General features: G+C 35.7%; 1 protein-coding gene across 1 annotated transcript in view; it reads right to left on the reverse strand.

Annotated features, from left to right (window-relative positions):
* Positions 1 to 18,381, reverse strand: part of CEP350 (centrosomal protein 350) — a 135,761-nt gene that overhangs the window by 66,238 nt on the left and 51,142 nt on the right. Inside the window, exons 15-24 of the mRNA XM_007448517.1 lie at positions 16,951 to 17,168; positions 16,321 to 16,484; positions 12,849 to 12,959; positions 12,245 to 12,385; positions 10,887 to 11,023; positions 9,528 to 9,650; positions 5,860 to 6,029; positions 2,884 to 3,080; positions 1,868 to 2,052; positions 1,297 to 1,384 (exon numbers count right to left, since the gene is read on the reverse strand). Of these exons, the coding sequence (XP_007448579.1) occupies positions 1,297 to 1,384; positions 1,868 to 2,052; positions 2,884 to 3,080; positions 5,860 to 6,029; positions 9,528 to 9,650; positions 10,887 to 11,023; positions 12,245 to 12,385; positions 12,849 to 12,959; positions 16,321 to 16,484; positions 16,951 to 17,168 (1,534 nt within the window). The remainder of the gene's footprint in view (positions 1 to 1,296; positions 1,385 to 1,867; positions 2,053 to 2,883; positions 3,081 to 5,859; positions 6,030 to 9,527; positions 9,651 to 10,886; positions 11,024 to 12,244; positions 12,386 to 12,848; positions 12,960 to 16,320; positions 16,485 to 16,950; positions 17,169 to 18,381) is intronic.

The following is an 18,381-nucleotide window of genomic DNA, read 5'->3' on the forward strand; positions in this document are numbered from 1 at the left end:
GCCGCTCCACGGCATGTGGGATCTTCCCAGACCGGGGCACGAACCCGTATCCCCTGCATCGGCAGGCGGACTCTCAACCACTGCGCCACCAGGGAAGCCCTAAACAGTTCTTATTTTAATGCATTCTTTTTTCCTGCAGTGTTATATTTTCTTGCAGAAATATGCCCTGGTTCATCTATTCTCTTACTGAAGAGAATATTTTCCCTATATACTGTAAAAGCTTCTCTAGGATATTTACCAACACATAGTAATGCTGAGTCATAAATTGTGTCTTCAATTTACCTAGTTATAGTCAAACTGCTCTGAAAGTCGTTACACCAGTTAACACTCCCACCAGCTACAGAGAACTGCAGTGACAAAAACTGAAGACCTAAGACAGTTAAGTCTTAAACTTAAGTCTTAAGACTTAAGCCTTCAAACTCTGTCTTCACCTCAAAACATCCAACAATTCTAAAGCAGCATAGGCAAAAAGGCTAAGGAATTAAGCCAGAAACCTCTCAACAGCAGAGCAGAAATCCCCAACAGTCTTTTGTGCTGGTAAAAACGGTTAACCTGGTTTTCAACTGAAATCCCTTTGGGGTCACAACCGAGTGTTAATGCAAAGCAGAAGGAGACTGAGGTTTACCAAGTCTGCAACCCAATGCCAACCCAGCTCAGCCCCTGAGTGGAATAAAGTCAACAGCTGACCACTCTAACTGCATAGAAGACAAAAGGATAAATCCTCTCTAGGGGAAGATAACATCGTCTGGAGCCTTTGCAGTTATTTATACAGTGTCCAACACTCAATAAAAAAAATTACTAGGCATCTTAAGAAAAAGGGTCATATGATAATAAAAAATAAAAACAGACAATAGTAGCAGACACAAAGGTGTCCAAATGATAGAGTTAGCAGATAAGGAAGTTAAAATAACTATGAATAATGTGTTCAAAAAATAACAGAAAAAGGTCAAAAAACAGATGAAACGGTAACTAAAAAATTAATCCAATTAGACTCACAAACATCTTAATTTTAAAAATATGCATATCAAAGCACAACTTTATTTTACACAGTAAATGAAGGCAGAAGGTCTTACTCTATATTGTATTCAGTTAGCAGTGAAACACAACCTTAATTTAGGAGAAATACGATAGGCCACTAACCAACTCCTGTAATTACAGTAGTAGGTATCAACAGTGGTAAATATCAACTAAATCTCCTTTAATGTGATAGTAAGAAAAAGATTAGGCAAAATAATAGATTCCACAATCTACCTTGTCACCTTACGTTCTCTTAAAGGAGTGTTTTTCCTAACATACCTTTTCTTGCTGCAACCTTAAGAGCAAACCCCGTTGTTTCTTTCGGAGTGGGGGCATTTTATCATCTTCTCCTTTATCTCGTAGATGTCTGCAATTATTCCCATTGAGACAAAGATTAGATTAAATTTCTATTCTAATGTCAAGAATTCTCAACCACTAACAAATGTCTAACCCATTTATCATTTTCAAATGTGGGAAACAGTTGCTGCATGCAGCAACTCCTAACCCAACAAATATTTTATTGGATATATGATATATGCAAACCCTAGACTATGTCCTTTAAAGGTAAAATAGCTTTGAGAAATTTATAACATAGTAAAGGAATTAAGTATAAAATAACAATATAAGAGTCAGTTAAGTGATAAAAGAGAAATGCAAAGAAAATGTTATATGTTTAGTATGTCTTGAAAGCAACATGATTCAAGGATGACTGCTGTATTTCTAGCTTGAGAAACTGGGTTGATCCAATTAAATTAGATGAGGAAAGAAAAACATCTTTAAAAACAAGGCATTTCCTTTTCATGAAAGGAGAAATCAAACAGTCAAAACTATGTTCACTGAAAGAACTTACTTTTTCTGATGCTCTAGCCAGGCTAATTCAGCTTTAGTTTTCTCCTTCAAGGCCTTTTCACGGAGACGCAGGAGTGAAGACTGGTGAGCTGCTCTCATTTCCTCTTCTTTCATATACTGTCTAACCATCTCCATAGTAAATTTAGAAAAGCTGTCTTGTCCTCCTGAGAATGGCATGCTCAGCTCCTGAGTTAGAGAGTTTATGTCCTGTTTATCACCCTCTAAACCTTTTGGAACTTAATTAACTTCATTAAAAGAGGTATGCACTTATAAAAATAAATTATGTATATAAAAAGGCTGCCAGCCACGTAAAAGAACATTCTTCAAAAAAAAAAGGCATGTGGGGGGCTTCCCTGGTGGCGCAGTGGTTAAGAGTCCGCCTGCAGATGCAGGGAACACAGGTTCGTGCCGCGGTCCGGGAAGATCCCACATGCCGCGGAGCGGCTAGGCCCGTGAGCCATGGCTGCTGAGCCTGCGCGTCCGGAGCCTGTGCTCCGCAACGGGAGAGGCCACAGCAGTGAGAGGCCCGCGTACTGGGGGGCGGGGGAAGGCATGTGAAAGCCAGTAACGTTCATCTGCTAATTTATTCACCCAATAAAATTTTAACAAACAACTACTGTAAGCTAGGTATTGTCCCAGGGGTGTAAAGCTGGGTAAGAATTTGCCCCTGTTATTCAAAAGGCTTACAATTTAATAAGAAGAAAGATATAAATGAAAAGTTTTAAATGGAATACAGTGTTGTAAGGGTGAATGAAGTAAGTGAAAAAGCTAAAGACATAACTTTGGCTCAGATCCTCAAAAGCCTTACATATCATTCCAAGGAATAAGTTTGTAAGCTACTTTATATGGAAAGCAAAGCCAGATTCTATACCAAAAATATAACATAAAATTGATATCTCAGGAAAATCATTCTGGTAGCTGACAATTGAGTTCAAGTACAAAATAATTCCTCATACCTTTGAGAGAACACATCCACAACTATTTATGAAGTATCTCCACAGGTAAACTAAAACACACCTTGGCAGAGGACAGTGGAGTCTTTTCTGGGGAAGTTTCTTCATCAGAGTCATCATGATGGCCTCTTTTCTTTTCCATGTTAAATCTGCGATGACTCTCAGAAGGTAGTAAAGATCGAAATGATCTTTCTTCTATTTCATCTTCTGTCATGGATTCATCAAATTTCAGGGAATATTCTGTTGCAAGAGAAGTTGAATCTATAATAAAAGAATATGGAGCAAGTAGATTTTATCATTATAACAGTTTTCAGTAGACATTCAATTAGAAGCCCTGAACAGCTTCCAATTTTTTTAGCAATTATGAATAATTATGCCACAAATATTAGCGTATAGATTTTTGTGTGGACATAAGTTTTCAGATCACTTGGGCAAATACCTAGGCATGTGATTGCTGGGTCATTATAAAATGCTGTGTAAATGTCTTCCAGCGGCGCTGTGCCATTTTGTATTCTCATGAGTGATGAATTCAAGTTCCTGCTGCTCAGCATCCTTGCCACCAATTTGTTGTTATTTTGGATTTTAGCTATTCCAATAGGCAAGTTACAGCATCTCATTGAGATTTTTTTTTTTTCTTTTTTTTTTGCAGTACGTGGGCCTCTCACTGTTGTGGCCTCTCCTGCGGCCACAGGAGCAGTCTCCGGACGTGCAGGCTCAGCGGCCATGGCTCACGGGCCCAGCCACTCCGCGGCATGTGGCATGCTCCCGGACCAGGGCACGAACCCGTGTCCCCTGCATCGGCAGGCGGACTCTCAACCACTGCGCCTCCAGGGAAGCCCTCTCATTGAGATTTTTTTTTTTTCTTTTTTTTTTGCAGTACGTGGGCCTCTCACTGTTGTGGCCTCTCCTGCGGCCACAGGAGCAGTCTCCGGACGTGCAGGCTCAGCGGCCATGGCTCACGGGCCCAGCCACTCCGCGGCATGTGGCATGCTCCCGGACCAGGGCACGAACCCGTGTCCCCTGCATCGGCAGGCGGACTCTCAACCACTGCGCCACCAGGGAAGCCCTCTCATTGAGATTTTAATTTTCACTTCCCTATAAATATATGATATTGAAGACCTTTCCCATGTCTATCTGCCATTTGTATATTTTCTTCAACGAAGTGTGTCTGTTCAGCTCTTTTGCGTATTTTTTAATTGGGTTGCTGATTTTCCTGATGAGTTTTAAAAGTCCTTTATACATTCTGAATATAAGCCTTTTATCCAATGTGATTTACAAATATTTTCTAACAGTCTGTGGCTTTTCATTCTCTTAATAATGTCTCTTACAGAGCAGAAGTTTTTAATTTTTAACAAAGTGTACCTTATCAATTTCTTCCTTCATGGATTGTACTTTTGGTGTTGTACCTAAGAAATCATTGCCAAACCAAAGTGACCTAGATTTTCCCGTTTTCCTCTTCATACTAGTTTTTCAGTGTTTTAATTTCTTTGGATTTTGGTTGCCCCATGAATTCTAGCCACCTTAGCTTTCTTGAAAGATAGGCATGTTCACAGCTGGACAGCTCTACTGTCTCATCCCACAGAATCCCAGAAGTCTGAAAGCTTTCCTATATTTCATCCTGTCTCTTGCCCTTTAGTCCAAACTGGCTGTGTCTCTGCTAGTATAACCCCATCTCTGTGCCTGGCTTCTGCTGAACATGCTGAGATGGCTGATTAAATCCATGGGTAATGTCTTTAGGAAGTAACTGTCCGGTCACACCCTTGGTGTTCTCTCCAGAACTCACTTTCTCATTTTTCACAATATGGATAGGCTGAGAATTTTCCAAATCTTCAAATTCTGGTTTCTTTTTGCTTAATAATTCCTTCAGTTTATTTCTTCTCTCACATTTTACTATAAGCAGTAAGAAGAAACTAGGCTATGCCTTCAACATTTTACTTAGAAATCTCCTCAGCTAAATATCCAAGGTCACCACTTTTAACTTCCACTTTCCACAAAACACTAGAACAAGTTCAGTCAAGTTCTTTGCCACTTTATAACAAGGATTGCCTATCCTCCAGTTTCCAATAACATGTTCCTCATTTCCACCTTTATTGGACGTCATCGGAATCACCTTTAATGACCAACAATCTCTGCAAGGCAGTGTAGGCTTTTTCTTGCATGAACCTCAAAACTCTTCTATCCTTTACTCGTCATCCAGTTCCAAAGCAACTGCTACACTTTTAGTATTTGTTATAGCATCACCCCAACTTCTAGGTACCAACATCTGTATTAATCAGCTAGGGCTGCCGTAACTATAGACTACTACATCCCTATATTATATTCACTATAAAATTTACAGAAAAGATTTTTAAAGGATGAAAAAATTTTAAATTTAAATATTTTCTTCTTACACTCCAAAGACTGTCTTGCCTATCCTGCTTTGAAGACTACGGTTCTAGACTATCAATCAAAAGCACTACTTAATGACCAGTTATTTAAAAAATAAATCTAGAATGGGGGCCATTAATTTACCAACTTAATGTCTTAAAGGTGCCATTTGTTGCCAGATTCTGTTTTCTTTGCTATATTATTTACTACCCATGATTTGATAGGAGTACAGCTTTAATTTATGATCCAGGAAAAGTAATGAATTTTAATCTATTTAATATATCTGATGTTATCATTTATAAGAAATTGTACCTTATTATATTGTTTAAAATTTAAAGTTCTAATAATGGATTCTCCTTTTTATGATCGTGTTACACATCTACAAAAGGATAAAAGTAATTTTTTTCAGTACTGAGTATATATTCCATTCACATGCATGGTCACCTAGATTTAGTCTTGCCTTCCCTCAGAATCATGACACACAACCATGTAAAATATTAGCAAGGTTACTACTGGCATGGTGTATGGCCTTCAAACAGTTTCACCTGAATACATTTAATATCAGACATAAAACCTTGTCTAATTATATTAATTAGTTCAGTCACAAATATCTCAAAGGGTTCTGGAAGCCTCCCCAAACAATAATTATACATACATGTGCAAAGAAAGTTACCTTTCTCATCGGGAAGAGATGGTACACTATCACTTCGCAGAGAATCATCCACAGCAGTCTGGACCTGTTCATCAATAGAACTCTCCATCTTTTCACCATGAAGTTTCTTCTCATTTTCCTTACAAGATGGAACTGAAGGACTTTCTTGACGGCTGCTACCACTACTACTCCTGTTTAAGGATATTATGGAAACAAACCAGAAAAAAAATAAAGGTAACAAAATAAGGATCATAACTTCAAAGTAAACTTATCTGGCCAAGGAAATATGCCTTATGATCAAGATATGAAATGACGAAAGATATAATGTAAGATATAAAAATGCTACATAGATATAAGTCTGAGAAGAAACTGTTTCAGGAAAGATGAGTAGAAGAAAGGAAGGTTTCACTTTTAAATAGTCATAATGGGGAATCAATATTCTCAGGCTATCACTCCCTTTTTTCCTTTCATTTTAAAATCAATCTACTGGGAAAAGAGGCTTCTATCTGCTGTTAAATTATAAACCTCATAATTTATTGCAGTCTGCTTCAATTCCCAACTATTCTACTGGAATGGTTCTTGTAAACTCCACCTAAACTCTAATTGTCAAATCCAATAGATAATTTCTTTTTCTACAATATCAGAGGTATGAACCTCTTATCTCCTTTTTTAAAAGTTCACTAAAGCAAATGTAGTAAAGTGTTAACACTAGGGTAACCTGGATGAAAGATATTTGGGAACTTTATATTATTCCTGCAAAGTTGTTGTAAGCTTGAAATTATATCAAAATTAAATGATAAATAAAAGGGTTCTCCTTTCTTATATTCCCTGACTCTACTCCCACCTGCTTCTCTTCCTACCTCCCTAGCAAGTTTTCCTGTGTTTCTTTCGCTTCCTTTTAATTTTTCTACCTTTTCTTAAAATGACTGTGCTTCCTAGGGTTTTGGTTTTGGTTCCTTTCTCCTTTATGCTATATACTCTCCTTGGACAATCTTATGCATCTCTATAATTTCAACTGCTATCATTTGGAACGAGCCTCAAATCTGTATCACTAGCTCCACCCTTCCCCTGACTTTAAGCCTCAAATTTCCAAATGCTTAGTGAACTTGTTTTTAAGTTCAGTGTTTTCCTTCCTCCCTCTTTGCTTTCCTTAATTTATCCATTCACTAAAGATAAATATATAGCCAATCATAAGCCAGGTTTTGAGATCCTCTGAATAAGCTATTTCCTCTTGTGACATGCCCTTCCTTCCCTCTCTGCCTAATGAAATCAAGACTCAGTTGAAGTATCATTTCTGCAAATTGTTTGTGGACCCCTTCTCCACTCCCAAGGAAGGTCTGTCTCTGTGTTTATACTGTTTTTCTGTGCATATTTCTACGATAGTTTGTATCAGAATTTTACGCAATTATTTGTCTGGCTTAATAAATGTTTTCAAAAGGATAAACTGTATAATAAAGATATAAGGTAAAAGACCAAATGCAGGAGACTGCAAGTGCTTTGGAGTCAGTAGGATATGGGGTTAATCTCAATTCTTCCACTTAGCAGTTACACACCAATCATTCGCTCAATAAACATGTAGTAGATTGCCTACTATGTGCTAGGCATTTCGTTAAGCTCTGGGGATATAAGAATGACACAGTCTTCATTAGCCTACCAACAAGTGTGGGTAAAGATGTGGAAAATTTTTATATTCCTGGTGAAAATGTAAAATGGAGCAGCTGTTTTGGAAAACAGTTTGGCATATCTTCAAGATGTTAAACAGAGTTACTATTATGACCCAGCAATCCTTTTCCTAAGTATATACCCAAGAGAAACGAAAACACATGACCACACAAAAACTTGTACATGAATGTACACAGTGGCACCATTCATAAGAGCCAAAAAGTGGAAACGATCCTAATGTCCATCAACTGATGGATAATTGTGGGATATCCATGCAGTAGATTATTTGGCTATATAAAGGAATAAAGTACTGATACATGATAGACAAACCTTGAAAACATTATGGTAAGTCAAAGAAGCCAGTAGCAAAGAACCACACATTGTATGATGCTATTTATATGAAATGTCCAAAACAGATAAAAATCCATATAAAATAGAAATAGAGAGTAGATTAGCTGTCACCAGAGGCTGGAAAAGGACATAAGAAGTGACTGTTAATGGGTACAGGGTTTCTTTTGGGGATGATGAAAATGAAGCCCTCAAAGAACTCCAAGTCTAGTCTACAAGTGATAAGTAAAGGAGTGAGAATATAGAAGGTGGTAAAGGCTGTATAGTTATACTGAGTGCTGTGGGAGAACACAGAAGGGATCTCTAAAGCAGATGAGGGGTAATACTGATTCTTAAAGGGCAAGTAAAAGTAAACTAAATGAAATGGAGCAGGGAGGGTCCAGAAAGAAGGTACATCATATGTAATGGCACAGGAGACAAAGAGAGCATGGCTCTTTAGAGAAATGGAAGTAGTCAGAACCAGTAGAATATGGTAAGAGGAGAAATGCCAAGTGACAGGGCTGGAGATGGGCTAAAGACTCAATAATAAAGGGACTTTCACACTATACTAAGTGGCTCTGAGGAAACACTGAAGGTTTCAAACAGGTAAGTAACCAATTGGCTGCAAATTTTAGAAAAATCACTCTGGTTGCCATGTGGTTAATGTATGAAGTGGGAAAAGGTTACAGGACAGGGAAACCTATTAGGAGTCCACTGCAGTAACTCAGATGATGGCCTAAATTGTCAGTGAAGGTTAAATGAAAGTCATATAGTTCCAGACACAGAGTAAGTACTTAATAACTGCTGGTACTTACCTCACATTAATCTTCCTGTTTTTTAGTCTCATGATTTAATTTTTAAATTGAGGTTTTAGTATACTTTGAGGTTTTAGTATACTTTGACAATATAGTATAGTATAGTATATACTATACTACTATACTATATAGTGTATATATATATATAGTATATAGTATAAATATACTATATACTATATATATAGTATATACTATATGTATATAGTATATACTATATACTATATAGTATAGTATATATAGTATACTTTAGTATACTTTGACAATATAGTATAGTATAGTATACTTTGAGGTTTTAGTATACTTTGACAATATAGGTATCCTACCTCTAAGAATGCTGGAAAGAGGCCTCTAAAACCTTTTAATCCAAGGACAGAACCACAATTGAAAATTATAGATGTTAATACTTGTGCCAAGTACAAGGACAAAGTATTCAATCTTCTTTCATAATGATAAAAATTAGTACATACAGAAATGTCAAAAAATATGGATGTCAGCAAAGCAACATGCTTTGGAGCCAGATAAACCATGGTTCAATTCCTTGGTGTGCCACTAGCTATGTGACTGTGGGTGAGTTTCTTAACATCTTCATGAGCCTCAGTTCCCTTATCTATAAAAAGAGGATATCTGTCTTGGAAGATTGTTGTGAAGATTAAATGCAGAAAGAACAACTTATACAGTACTTGTACAATGTAAACTGTCAAGGAATGGTAGCTGTATTATTACATGGAACAACTATTTTGTAAATCAGCTAATTAAATGGGGGAAGCCAGAACAGAAGGGAAGACACTATTTCATTTAAAGAAACAAGATTAATGAATCAAAAAAAAGCAATGCCTAAGCAATGTCTAATGTCTATCAGACTTTACTAAATCAAAGTCTTTTTACCTTCTATCACGATTCTTGTATCTTGAAGACTCAGAATAACTATCATATGAAGGGGAAAACTTCTGATGCTTGGAGTCAAGGGTCCCTTCTTTACTCTGAGAGAGTGGACCAGATTGACTTTTCCTACAAAGAAAATAAAAACTGATTAAAACATTTAAAGTCTCAAACAAGAGAAAGATTTTTAAGTACTGCTTAATATTAACATGAGACAAAATCTTGAATGAATACAAATTATGAAATAACTGTTGCAAAGTAATTGAGAAAGAAAGGCATTTGCTCACAGAAAAGTGTACAACACATTAAAGAATATCTTCTATTTATTACGAGAAATAAACACAAATCACCCCAAGTATCAATGAATGTGAATAGAGACTTAAAATCTATAAATTAGAGACAGTCAAAATGTGATGTAAAAAAATACACATACAGGACTTCCCTGGTGGTGCAGTGGTTAGGAATCTGCCTGCCAGTGCAAGGGACACGGGTTCAAGCCCTGATCTGGGAAGATCCCACATGCTGCGGAGCAGCTAAGCCCGTGCACCACAACTACTGAGCCTGCACTCTAGAGCCCCAAATCATAACTACTGAGCCCACGTGCTAGAGCTACTGAAGCCTGCAACTACTGACACTCTAGAGCCCCAAATCATAACTACTGAGCCCACGTGCTAGAGCTACTGAAGCCTGCGCTCCTAGAGCCCGTGCTCCGCAACGAGAAGCCACCACAATGAGAAGCCTGCGCACCTCAACGAACAGTAGCCCCCACTCGCCGCAACTAGAAAAAAGCCAGCGCGTAGCAATGAAGACCCAATGCAAACAAAAATAAATAAATTTATTTTTAAAAATTACACATAAACATGAAGACATCACCCAGCCCTGCCTAAAAAACTCTCCAATGACTTTACATTGCTCCTAGAATAAACTACAAAATCCATAAGATCTGCAAAGTTCTACCATAGTCTGATCCCTGCATCATCTCCTACCATTCTCCTCTTTGCCCTTTGCCCCCATCTTCCTTCATCTTCTCCTCCACCTTTGCATGTACTGACCTGCCTATTCCTTACCTCCTTTACATCACTGACTCCCTTTCATCCACTGGATCTCACCATAAGCTTTACTTCCTCAGGAAAACCTTCTCTGACCTCCTTGCTATTCAAACTCCTTTGTTGTATATCGCAAAGACATATGTTCCTTTCTTTCATAATGCTTAATTTGTAAGTGTTCATCCACTTAAAGGATATTTGATTAATGTCTCTCTTCCCAACCAGACTGTATGCCCATAACTGTATTTCCAGTACCCACAACAGTGCCTGGGACATAACAGATACTCATGACATATTTGCTGAATGACTGGATATTAACCTATCTGTTTCAGCTCTTGTCCTTAGTTGTTTCACGAAGTCTGGAGCATACTGCCGCTGGTGGTCATATAGCGTTGCTAGGGGAGCTCCTGAAGCAGTGATGGCATCTGAGATATGAGTTCGAGTCAACTCTGCCATCTAAATATGAACACACACAAGGCAAAGTAGATATAAAAAGGTAACATCACAGAAGAACTGAGAGTGAGCAGAGTGTCTTAGAAAGATCACTGGATTGAGAACAAGCAAATTCTGCCATATTAGGTAAAATATTGTGGGCATGTCATTTAGACTCTTTAAGTTTCAACAACTTCCTTATAAAAATAGAGCTAGACCACATGATTTCTAAGGTTTCACCCAGCTATAACAATCTATGAATTATTAGACAGAAAACCTTCAAATCCAAAATAAGCCACAGTAAACCAAAAATTAAATCTTCCTTCAAGAATCAATTCAATTAGAACTTCCTATCTAAGTCTTTTCTGACCAACAATGTGAAGTACATCTTCCCTGTGCTTAGCCATTATTGCCATGTATTATTCATTTGGTATTTATTCAATCACTGCTTTGACGAATTGAAATGTTTTTGAAATCTCTGTTAACTGTAATCTAAAATTTTCTTGAGAAAAGAGACTCTATACTTATTTGCACAACCCCATGGTACCCATCATATAGTAGGTTCATGGCTTTTTAATAACAGAATCATTTCACAAACAGTCCTAAATAGTAACTGCTAAAATAAACTGTAACTTTATAGATTATGATATCCTATATAGAGACAGCAGTAAAACTATTTCTGGCTTTATCTTTGGTATAATCAAAAAAAAAGGACACTAATATCACTCTAGGTAACAATGAAACATCTTCATACAAAACAGATCCATGGCTCTGTGGGACTAAGATTGGGGACTGACTGCAAAGGGCATGTAAGAATATTTCCAATACTCTTAAAAGTTTTATTTCTTGATTATGGTGGTGTTCAGAGGAATAGATAGATATGATAAAGAAATATATATAGATACCTATATCTATCTGTCAAAACTCATAAAACTGTATACTTAAAATGGATATATTTTATTGTTTGTAAATTACACATCAATAAAATTGATATTTTTTTAAAAAGCTTACTCAGGGGCCAAAATATAGAGTTCTTCTGCATCTTTTTTCTGCCCCCTATATTGTTCACATGGACAACACACTACAATAAATGATGCCTCATTTCTATAGGGTATGGCCCTCATTGAAAGTCACTTATCAAAAGTATGCATTTGCTAGATGTTAGAAACCCATGACTGCTAAGACCAAAGGTAATCAGACTGACTAAAAAGAACTAAAAGGAAAAGGGTTCTTGGTGGCTCTCACCTCACAGATTTGGCGTGCTGCATCTGTGGTCAGGCGAGCAGTCTCTGTTTGCTGAGCAGCTATTTTACAAGTTGCTTCCTGCAGGACTTCAGTTACATCCCGTTGTGATTTAACCACCTGCTGCAATGATTCCACATGGACCTGTTAATAAAAGAGGGTGAAAAGAGAACTTACTTTATGTCTCAGTCTCATCCCACCCACATAAGTTTTAACTTGTAAATTTGTTTCATGGATCAAATGCCTTGAGGAAAAAAAAAAAACCAAAACCTTTCACTACTATCTTGATTTCATGTCTTAAAATTTAGAGTTTAAAATCTGGAATCTTAAAATCACTGCTGAAGTTTAAGTCTTAACTCCACTGTTCACAAGTTGATGTATCTGTAGACAAGTAACTACTGTGTACCTCAGTTTCCATTTCTCTAAACTGGGGATAGGCCTTGACTACTTAATTTCACAGGGTTGCTACAAGAATCAAATGACATGAAATTAACTCATATGGTATAATGTACTAAAACATTATTATTTACATCTTTCCTTTTTATTCTTATATAACTAAAAGAATACTAAAGTGATTTCAAGGATAGAAATTTGCAAAAGAAGCTACCTGAGCTGCTCTGCTTCGGGTTTCTTCTAATTGTCTCTGACACTCCAGAGCCTCTTGTTCAGCCTTCAATTTCAAAAGGGCCAAGTCTCTTTCATGGCGTTGCTGCTGTGCCTTCAAAATAAAGAAATGATCAACTATTAATTCTAAGATACTGAACTATTTCAATGCAGAAACTAAATTAAATAGAACGCTGTTTTCCTAACACAGATCTTTTGAAGCAACTAATCAGAGCCTAAAGGAAAGACAGGAAATAGTGGAGACATCAACCATTTATCATTTATCTAAATATTTAGTGACCACCTACTGTGTTTCAAATAATGTAGTAATATAAAAAATTTCCAAGACATGCAGGACTAAGAACTCGTATCAAAAAGCTGGTTTAAAAGAAAAGCTATGGTACTAACTCTTTGGAGGAGATTAAAACATCCTAAATATAAGAATAAAGATAATGCTTCACACCTCACAATTTTATGATTCCTTTATTTTGACTTTGAAGGAGCAGCTTCATAAAAATGTTGCCCTCCAAAACGTCTCCTTCTTAACAGGACTCTTTCTTACAATTATTCCATACGATGTTATCTATAAATTTATATATTTTCATTTCTTCTGGTATAGTGCTAAATAATATAGGTTCTCTAAAGGTGGTAAGGCTGGATATAAAGTCATACAATGCCCTGTCCGTATTTGGAAACCCAGAGATCTAATGTATCCCTAAAATGGTAGATAACGTCAGCGGTTTTTCAGATCTCAAGGAAAGGATGACAACTGCAATAGGGTCATTTTCTCAATCCAGTGATTTTTTTAATAAAGTTGGTATCAGCCCCTCTCCACTGTCCACCAGTGAGCATTTGGAAATGTCTGGAGAGCTTTTACTGTCACAATGAATGGACAGCACTACTGTTATTTATTGGGAGGAATGTAGGAAGGTTGAACAGTTCCATACAAAAGAACTATCTATCGGTATTTTAAGAGGAACAACTAGAAAATGAAACTGAAAAAAAAATCATTTATTATCAAAAGACATAAAATATTTAAGAATAATTTTTAAAATGTGTAAGACCGCTACACTGAAAATTACACTGCTGAGAGAAATATTTAAAAACCTGAACAAACAGAAAAAGATACTATGTTCATGAATTAGAAGATGCAATATTGTTAAGATGTGAATTCTCCTCATACTGATCTATAGATTCAATGTCATTCAAATCAAAATGACACCAGGCTTTTAAAATTTTTTGTAGAAACCGACAAACTGATTCTAAAAGTTATACAGAAATGCAAAAAGGTAGAATAGCCAAAACTATCTTGAGAAGAACAAAGTTGGAGTAATTACAGCCTGATTTCAAGACTCACTATGGGGGAGGGATAAATTGGGAGATTGGGATTGACATATACACACTACTATATATAAAACAGAGGACCTACTATAAGGATCTACTGTATAGCACAGGGGACTCTACTCAATACTTTGTAATGGCCTAAATGGGAAAAAAAAACTAAAAAAGAGTGGATATATGCATATGTATAACTGATTCACTTTGCCGTACACCTGAAACTAACACAATATTGTAAATCAGCTATATTCCAATAAAAAAGTTTTTTAATTGAAAAAAAAGAAACAAAAATAGTATGGTACTAATAAAGCTATAGTAAAATAGTATGGTACTAGAAAAACAGTATGGTACTAGACAAATAAGTCAATGGAAAAGAACAGAGTGCAGAAATAGACCAACATATAAATGATTACTTAAATGTTGATAAAGGTACCAAGGTAACTGAAGAAAACGGTGCTAGAACAACCAAACATCCATGTGGGAGGAAAGAATTTAACTTTGACCCATTCCTCACAACCCGTAATTAACTTGAAATGGTTCGCACACTTAAATATAAAAGCCAAAACTATAAAGCTTTGGGGAAAAAATAAAAGAATATCTTTGTTAGAGTACCTTAATATCTTAGGGTAGGCAAAGTTTTCTTAGAATACAAAAAGCACTACCCATAAAAGAAAAATATTAAAAACTAGATTTCATCAAAATTAAAATCTTCTGCTCTTCAAAAGACATAGTTTAAGAAAATGAAAAGGCAAATCAAGGATGAAAAGCAATATTTGAGATATATCTGAAAAAGACTTGTTTCTAGAATATATAAAGAACTCCTACAACTCAATAAGTAAGACATCCCAATCATGAAACAGGCAAAAGATTTGAACAGATATTCACAAAAGAAGACACAAGTTGGATCAATAAATATACTAAAAGATCAATCTCATCAATCATAAAAGAAATGCAAATTAAAACCACAATGAGATACTACTTCACTCTCACTACAATATACACAATGATAGCAAAGATATAATACAACTAGAACTCTCATACATTGCTGTCAGAGTATAAGATGTTACAACCATTTTGGAAAACAGAATGGCAGTTTCTCATAAAGTTAAACATACACTTAACCCAAGCAATTACACTCCTAGGTATTTAGGCAAGAAAAATAAAAATATGTGTTGTATACAGAGCATTGCAAAAAAGTGTTCAGAGCAGGAATACTTAGGGTAGCCAAAAACTGGAAATAATACAAATGTACATCAACAGGAGAATGGATAAATGAATTGTGATATATTCATCAATGGAATGTTACTCAGCAAAAAAACCAAAAGCAACACCATGGATGCAATAACATGGATTAATCTTAAAAACGTTATATTGCATAAAATAAGCTAAACACAACAGAGTACAAAGTATACTTCCATTTTATGAAGTTCTAGAACTGGCAAAAATAAACTATGGTGATATGAATCAGAATACTAATTGCCTCTAGGAGGGGAGATTAATTGAAAAGGGGCCTGGGTAAAACTTCTGGGTGACTGAAGTGTTCTATATTTTGATTAGGGTGGTTGTTACATGTTCAAAATTCATCAAATTATACACTTAAATTCTGTGTATTTTATTATATTTAAATACTACCTCAGTTTAAATATATATATATATATATATATAATCAATAGCATTCCCACCGAGGAACACTGGATTTTTGTTAGCTAAGGGAAAGTCCTATTATCCTGGCATTACCATATACTTAGATCTCAGAAACTTTTCTTTTTAGTACAAATAAAGTATTAAAAAACAAAACAAAGAAACAAAAACTCAACCATTTCTGACCTGTCACAAAAAAGAGAAAATATTGAAAATGTTAGATAAGCTGATTTTCACACTGTCACGAAAAATGTAGAGAATGTGGAAAATGAAGTATTTGAAAGAGAATGATTGTATTATTGTTCTGCTGCCAAATACTGCATGTTTAATTATCTTTTTAGCATATGGTAGTTCTTCTCAGGGTTATTTATAGGTACTGTATGACAGACTATTTTGTTCTACTTGGCAAGTTAAAGTTGTTGTTTTTTTAACTTATCATTAAAAGTATTTGAAATAGCAAAGAAAAGAGAAAAAAATGCAGAAAACTCCACAAATACCTTTATGATCTGAGCCAGAGACACACTCTCCTGCTGAGCAAGTGAAATGCCTCTGACTCTTTCTACATCTGATAGTTGGCGCACTGACTCCTCAATGGCGCTCAAGTAACTGAGTTCTGCTGCCATACGATGCTGGAGGCCAGCAGGAGAAAAGCGCTTAGAACCTGGAAGGCATATAACTGTCAAATATCAAAGTTCACATGAAATTACATCTCAGATTTCTAAAATTCATTTCTCATTTTAAGGTCCAAAAACAAGTCTGCTTTCCTCTTTAGGAAAGAGAGTGACTCATTAGTACAATGTTTCTTGATAGTTACTTCTTTTGTGTGTGTATGAGCACACATACATGCATGTGTACATAATACATATATACCTATGAACACTTAGGAGTACATATATGGGATACATTTTTCAAGTGTCTTTTGAATAATGCTGGCAAAATGGGAAAAGTCACCACTATTGAATCTCTCGCACTTTTCAGTATTTATTTTCGGGCACAATTTTTGTTTTCAAAAAGTAATTGCATCCACTTGAAACAACATTTCTCTATGGTTTAAATGAAAGAAAAGAAATTTTCAGAAAAAAATTAATACCTTATTTTTTAAATTACAGCTGCATGGATCTACTTGCCTGGTGTTGAAGCCATCTCTGTCGTTCTGCTGGCAGCCAGGTTCGTATCAGCAAAAGTTGCATTAGGCTTAAATCCTGTTATAGTTGGAGTCACTATTATTGAGGATTTAGATCTTTCTAATGAAGCTCCTGGAAGATCAAACTGCAACAATTTCTGGGAACTTGGAGATAGGGGAGAAGTTGGAGTTTTCTGTGATCTTCCCTTGTCTGATGAGACACTAGAAGTTTTGTTTCATAAAGACATTATAGAAAGGAAAACTACTTCAAGAACCATCTAAACAATTAATAAGAACAACATGCATAACTTTATTAACATTAGCTTTAAAAAGCGGTGATTCAGGCATTTACTCATTTAACAGAGTCACTATGCTGAGTGAATGACTATGAATACTCCTCTTATTGCTAGATTTACAGTGGGGAACAAGCTAGGGACAAACCCTGCCCAAAATAATATGGAAAAGGAGTCTCTTGATTAAATTGGCACTTAACTCTTTCCTCTACAATGTACATTTATCATGAATCACTTATTGTAGTATCTGGCAAAATCCTCTAGAATACTTGGAGCTTATATAGCAATAAAATTACAACCATACAAAAAGGCAAGGTCAAGCCTATTTTATAAAATACATCTTAAAATATATCTCTGAAAGAGAATAAAATACCATTTTGTGTTAAAAATTTTTAAATGACAAAAATTACTCGTTATTCCTCTTAACCAAAAAGTCACAGCAAAAATTTTTCATACTAACCATCTCTAAATACTTTATATATGTTCATTTGTTTCTGTCCACTTTTTAATGCTATAGCTCTTTCTTGAACTTTCTAAGAAGTAACCTCTCATAGCAGTTTGATGAAAACAACTCAAGGACACAAGGCACATGTCTAGCCCCTCTTTGAGAAATTTGCTCATTAAAGGTATTGTTTCTCATAACAAGAAGCATGCTGCCTTGCACTAACCATTTATTTACTGACTAAATTACTCAAATACCCTATAAAGCATGTTAGCAGTTAGCATATTTCAACATACTAAAGCAAGCTTACTTTTAGCTTTAATAAAACTATGAGATGGTTTTCAAAGGTAAACATTTCTCTTATACCAGCATTTAAATATTTGAATAAAAGTAGTCTTGAGAGGCACTCACTTGTTTCCAGTGACCTTTAATTTTCTACTGACGGTTTAGAGAAATACATTTTTAACAGTCTGACAATTTCATTTATGGAACATAAAAAGAATTATCATTATTTCTGTCTCCTAATAGATCTCAATGAAAGAATTCCAACACAACATCAAAACAAACTACTCTGTCTGAATCTCACCTTATGGTTTTACAAGATGAATTTATATTTGTTCTGCAGAGACTTCCCCAGATTAGTGTTTCCAATGATGTTAGTTAAGTTTTCCAAAAAGTAAAAAGAAAAAAAAGGGAAAGA

The sequence above is a fragment of the Lipotes vexillifer genome, unplaced genomic scaffold (genome assembly GCF_000442215.2).
Source record: "Lipotes vexillifer unplaced genomic scaffold, Lipotes_vexillifer_v1.1 scaffold76, whole genome shotgun sequence".
In the NCBI taxonomy this organism is placed as follows: domain Eukaryota; kingdom Metazoa; phylum Chordata; class Mammalia; order Artiodactyla; family Lipotidae; genus Lipotes; species Lipotes vexillifer.